At 35.0% G+C, this 6484-nt stretch overlaps 1 protein-coding gene across 1 annotated transcript; it reads left to right on the forward strand.

Moving 5' to 3' along the window:
• Positions 1–1492: 1492 nt before the first annotated feature.
• LOC135223109 (general transcription factor II-I repeat domain-containing protein 2B-like) lies at positions 1493–2168 on the forward strand. The gene is made up of 2 exons (XM_064261614.1): positions 1493–1615; positions 1869–2168. Exons 1-2 carry the CDS (start codon positions 1493–1495, stop codon positions 2166–2168), a joined length of 423 nt encoding a protein of 140 aa, XP_064117684.1.
• Positions 2169–6484: the final 4316 nt, after the last annotated feature.

Consider the following 6484-nt stretch of genomic DNA (forward strand, 5'->3'; position numbering starts at 1 on the left):
TATGTGTCTGTGCATATATATATATATATATATATATATATATATATATATATATATATCTTGTGTTTTCTTGTTATTGTTGAATTATCTCGTTATCTATAATTAGTTCATTCACTAAATTCATAATTTCATCACCATCCTCGAACACGAAGCAGTCGAGACAAGAGGTGAACGCGCCGTATGGCTTGTAGACAGCCATACGCGTTCACCTCGTGTAGACCGTTGTCTAGACGGGAGTAACCTCGTTGTTGTGAAGGGAAGGTAACCACCTGAAGTTATATCTAAATTAATATTTATCATAATTTTGAATACTATTCTCTTTTTAAACAGATGCGAAACCTGTTTTTGTTTTTCTTTTTTTATTGTATTTTACATTCATAATTATGGTTTCCTAATACATCTAAATTCCAGTTTAAAAAGTTTGTAAAATGATTATTTGGCAACCTTCCAAGTTAGCCAATTTGTCTGAGCTCCGATAGTTTCTTTGCAGTCTAAAATAGGTGGAGATATTTCTACAAAGCCAGGCATTTATCATTGTAGTGTTTTCAGATTAATTTTGCTTAGCTACTATGGCTTCTGGTACTTCTGTGGACAAAAACTCAAGTCGAAAAAGAAAGCTTGAAGATGAACATAGAACATTTCAAGAAATATGGACAGATAAATATTTCTTTGTGGAAAACAGTAAAAAAAAATCATTTGCTTGATATGCCAGAATAGTGTGGCCGTTTGTAAGGAATACAATTTGCAAAGGCATTATCTGACAAAGCACAAGCCTTATGAAAAATTTGTTGGTGATCTAAGAAAGCAGAAAATTAAATCACTAATGCAAGGTTTTCATGTGCAGAAAAATATGTTTATTTCAGAAAAATAAAGAGGCACAAGACGTAACAAGAAGTGAGTTATGAAACTGCAAACCTGATTGCTAAACATTCCAAGGCATTTTCAGAGGGGGATTTCATTAAAAAGTGTATTCTACTTGCTGCTCAAAAACAAACTTTCTCCAGATGTTTTGAAAAAGTTTGAGAATATCAGTTTTGAATCGTATGACAGTGCAACATCGTATTGTTGATTTGTCGGGTGATATAGTAGACCAGTTGAAGGAGAAAAGTAAACAATTTGTGTACTCCTCCCTAGCCACTGATGAATCTACTGATGTTACATCTACGGCTTCAGCTACTTTGTATTTGTACGTGGTGTGACAGAGGACTTTTCTATTCATGAGGAACTCGTAGGGCTCAGTTCATTGAAGGGGCAGACAACTGGTAGTGATTTACTTAATGGACTTTTAGAACAAATTTCAGTAATTGAGTTAGATTTGGACAAGTTAGTAGGAATATCAACTGATGGGGCTCCTGCAATGATAGGCAAGCAGAATGGATTGGTGCAGCTATTGATTAAACACCTTGGAGAGTGAAAATATGAACTGAAACAATTTCATTGCATAATACATCAACAAAATTTGTGTGGAAAAGAACTGGACTTTGATCATGTAATGAAAGTTGTAGTTTCTACAGTCAATTTTATCAAGTCACGCTCAGCTTTGCATCACCGGCAATTCAAGCAATTTCTTGATGAAATTGAAGCAGAATATGGCGATTTAGTGTTTTTCACTCAAGTAAGTGGTTAAGCAGGGGAAATACGCTGAAAAGATTTATCAGTCTTCGGATGAAATTGAGATATTTCTTAATGAAAAGAATAAGATGGTACCAGAACTTACAAATGCTGACTGGCTTTGTGATTTGTCATTTCTTGTAGATCTCACAAGTCATTTAAATAACTTGAATCATAAACTTCAGGGGAATAACCAACTTATTTGTCAGCTAGCCAATTATGTGACAGCTTTCGAACAAAAACTAAAATTGTTTCAGTTACAGATAGTTAAAGGAGAGTTAGGACACTTCCCAAATTACAAACTTATGTGTGAGAAACACAAAGTATGCAATAGACATGAATATTATGCAGCAAAATTAGGAAAACTTTTGGAGGCCTTTGAGAGCCGATTTGAGGACCTAAAGAAAGAAGTCAATGATTTGAAGTTGTTCAGCAACCCCTTTTCTGTATCTCCTGATGAAGTAGAATTCGAAGCACAAATCGAACTGATTGATCTTCAGAATAATGACAGCCTTCGTACCAAGTATAATGAAGGGGACTTGCTCAACCTTTTATAATTGCCTTGGAGCCAAAGATCAGTTTCCCTTATTTGAGAAAACAAACGCTGCTATTTATGCAAGCTTTATTTGGCTCTACCTACATATGTGAACAAACATTTAGTCTGCTCAGCCAGACCAAGTCAAATATTCGTAGCAGGCTAAGTGATCAAAAATCTGCACTCTGTTTTTAAAGACTGGCAACCACAAATTTCCATCCTAACATAAAAAAACTTGTACATGAATCTCAGTGTCAAAAATCTCATTAAAACAAAACAGGTGAGCAACTGTGTTTTTTTTATCTTTAAACATTCTACAAACTATTTATCATTTCATGTAAATCTAGTCTAGTGGCCCTCGACTAGATATATGTTTGATGATGTGGCCCGAGTAGCTCAAAAGGTTGTGCACCCCTGGTGTAAGCCAAAGGCGCTGGTCAATCTGGGGATAAAAATGTGATTTGAGCGACTTCAGCCATAATTTCGGTTCAGAGACATCCGTGTGCTTTGGATGCTCGTCGAAGCTATAAACTATTTCAAAACCACATTCTAATTCCAAAACCCTTCCTGGTGGCAACAGGTAAAAATCAATATGCGAGAGCGGAATGCCAGCGCGTCGCTTCCAACTACTCAGTCAATCAACAGAGTTCGAATTAAGATGGAATACTATGCAAATAGATACATTTCACATGCGTTTTTATAAAACAGAAATACTTTCACTGTCTCATTAAGATAAAAAAAAACTTAATCATCAAGCACAATGGCTGAATTTCATATGAATTATCATCTAGCAGAATTCATACTGTGTAGATACAATAAAAACATAAGGAAATAAAGATAGAAATAAAGGTAAAAACCAACATAAACTAAGAATCCAGATATACTAGCAATCGCGCAAAGACATAAAGTATGAGAAATGCTGAGCGTCGAGAGACTACATCCAGAATTTCCCTCCCGGTGCAAGTGCTTTCAAAAGAATTCCTCGTCCATGTTAGCCAAGCAGAAGGTAATTCCAATTTGAAGCGAGGCTGGAGGTATATAAATGCCAGCGTCCATCATCTTTCCGATATTCACCACAAGCAAAGTCTGTTGCAGACTTTCGGAAAATCTCATCCAAGTAATCTACGATCTCATTACAGAAAACGGAGGTCTTTTTTCCCGAGAGAGGGGGATAACTATAATAATTTGAACGGCCTCCGTCTCGCTCGAAACGCTCGAAAGCTCGAAGTTTCCCCGCGTTAAATTGTTTACGTTTTTCCTTCGCACAGTACTTTTTCTGTTAAGATTAACGTTTAAACATTTAATTATATAAAATTCAGCAACCGACTGAGATAAGACAAGAGTCTTAAAATCCGTATTATGTGCACGAATCACCAAAGTTCACTATGAAACTATTACGCATCGGTTTATGAAAATATACGCTCAGGATTGCATGCATAAGTTAAGAAAAATGTTTGCTCTGAACAAGAAACTTTGTTCTTTGAAAGAGCGATACAACAGAGATAAAAGAAACAACTTGTAACGACCCAATGGCAATTGCGCGTGCAACTAAGGGCACACCAGCGGTTGGATGTGGTTTGCGCGCGTGCATACACACCTATGCGCCAAGACAAAGAAGTCGAGACCAATATTTTCCCCCACAACGCAAAGTCGTCGGAACAAAATCAGAAAACCATAATTATGCGCAAATATTTACGGAATTAAAATCTTTTGTCCATCGCCTCGGGGAGTATGTCCAACAGGATCGTTTTCGCTTCAACATAAACCTGGTCATCTTATTTTCTACAGTGTAATGACAGACGTTACCTCATTTTTCAACTCGTTTAATGAGGTACGTTCACATCAAACAACTGTAAATAATGTTTTCCTTCTTGTTTTTGTGTAGCGATTCATTTCTTGGACGCTCCCGGCTGAAAGCGCGTCATACAAAGATTAATGTTTGTTAAAATTCAAATGAATTGCTTGTACAAGTTTTATGTCCGGTTTCCCGTCGGCGGAGTGAGAACAAATGCAATGATAGAGAATTTATTCGTAACACTCATTTCATGTTCAGGAAATAAGTCATTATTGTTATTGTTGTTTATTTCATTTCGCTGAGTTGCAGATACAGCCTTCTACAAAAACGAATGACAGACAGAAGCTAATATCTTTAACAATAATGCGATGAACTGAGCTGCGTCTCTAGGACCTCGATTCTCTGAAACAGACTAAAATCTAGGTAAGCGGCCGAGTGGCGAAAAACATTATAATTATAATTCTAAGCGTGCCTCTAACTTCTTATCATTAAAAAACACAACGAATTTCCTGAAATGCAGAAGCTGGAGAAATGTATTACTACAACGCGATCTGGATAACCCTTTATCAAAATAGAAAAAAAGTTGACATACTTCAACAATAAAACAAAAACACATCGTACTAACGTTAATGCACATTCCATTCAATACACCAGTAATATCCATTGTTGTCGATGCACCAAACGCCATGGAAAAGCTCCATTGGCGGCTGAATGCGGGAGAGATAACACGCAAATAGGAATGCTACATACATCATGTTGTCCGGCAACCTCGTATTTGCAAAGAAACTGTGCAACTTTAATGGACTCCACTCAATGTTACCTGAACCTTGAATCTCTCTCTTCTCTCTCTCTCTCTCGCTCTTCTCTCTCCTCTCTCTCTCTCTCTAGGATATATATATATATATATATATATATATATATATATATATATTATATATATATATATATATATATGTATATGTATATACATATTTCTTATATACACATACATACTATATAGATATATATATATATATATATATATATCTATATATATATATATATTATATATATATATATAATATATATATATATATATATATATATATATATATATATATATATATATATGGGCATGTTTATGCATGCGTTATTCGAGTTTTACCCATTCCCTTTCAAACATTTCAAAATGTGGATCGAATTCAACTCGCAACAATTTCCAAGGAGATATTCAATTACCTTTCTCTCTCCAAGCCTGCATGTTTTCGTCTATTTCACCTTCTCCATTTCAAAGAAAAAAAAAAGGACACAGCTTTTCAGAATATCCTACTAGTGTATCCCTCTCCCTCTTACTGCGTGCGCTTGTGTACGAGTGTGGTAACGAATGTTTCGTGCGTTTTAGCAACATCTATAACAAGATTTCACAAGGACATTTCTCTCTCTCTCTCTCTCTCTCTCTCTCTTTTACTCCATGGGTGTGTGTTTTTCACTTGTTTAACAAGCTCCCTTTCCTGGAAAGATAGTCAAGAGGGAAGATAACTCACAACACCTCCGTAGTAGAAGGTCGTCGTCAGCGTATATTAAGCAGCATAAATATGAGGTGTCTATGTATATTATCTCTATTAAATCATGCCATGGCGATAAGTAATACTGGCTGAGTCAGTTCTACAAATCCAAACCGCTCCTTTGTAGTCAATCAAGCGTTTACCGAATTCATTCTCTCTCTTTTTCTCTTTCTGTGGAAAATTCATCTGAATATCTTCGTTAGTTCTCTCTCTCTCTCTCTCTCTCTCTCTCTCTCTCTAATGAACTTTATGTCGTCCTGAGCGACCCTACCCCCATACGAGGCTTTTTATCTTTTTATTCTCGGTTAATTTGCATACACTCGCTGCATGAAAAATTATTTTCATTGGATATACTAGTCTGCACAGAGATTTCTAAAACATAATTCTGTTGTGTAACAAATTCTCGTTATCCATTACATATAACATGACAATAACTGCGCAAATAATATATATATATATATAATATATATATATATATATTATATTATATATATATATATATATATATATATATATATATATATATATAACATGGGTCAAAGGCGGATACACACACACACATATATATATACATATATATATATATATATATATATATATATATATATATAATATATAATAGGCCTCTATTTACTGAATAGACCTTCTAATTTGTTCATTTGTTCATTTATGAGTGACTTGGTGTGTTAACAAAAGCTAAACGAATTCCTTTAACCAAATAAGACGAAAAAATAAATCCAAATTAAGATAGAAATGGCAAATATCTAAGAAAATAGTTCAACTATATTACAAAACTGCTGTCAAGTTGCAAAAGAAATGGGTTCGTTACTTAGGCAAATCTTCCAAATACATAGTATAACATACAACTCTTGACCTCTCACGTACCCTGGCGGAGTGGAGATCTGAAAGAATGAAAGAAAATTACATTAATTTCAAGTCAGGGTAGCGCCTATCCAATGACATGATTTTCACATAAGCCTCACGAGGTGAAATAAAAAC

Source organism: Macrobrachium nipponense, chromosome 8 (genome assembly GCF_015104395.2).
Source record: "Macrobrachium nipponense isolate FS-2020 chromosome 8, ASM1510439v2, whole genome shotgun sequence".
NCBI lineage: Eukaryota > Metazoa > Arthropoda > Malacostraca > Decapoda > Palaemonidae > Macrobrachium > Macrobrachium nipponense.

Bases quoted from the DNA above. Each gene is read 5' to 3' on its own strand.
- LOC135223109 (XM_064261614.1), top strand. From the start codon at position 1,493: ATGAAAGTTGTAGTTTCTACAGTCAATTTTATCAAGTCACGCTCAGCT. The intron at 1,616-1,868 runs GTAAGTGGTTAA...AAATTGTTTCAG, and splicing joins ATTTAGTGTTTTTCACTCAA to TTACAGATAGTTAAAGGAGA.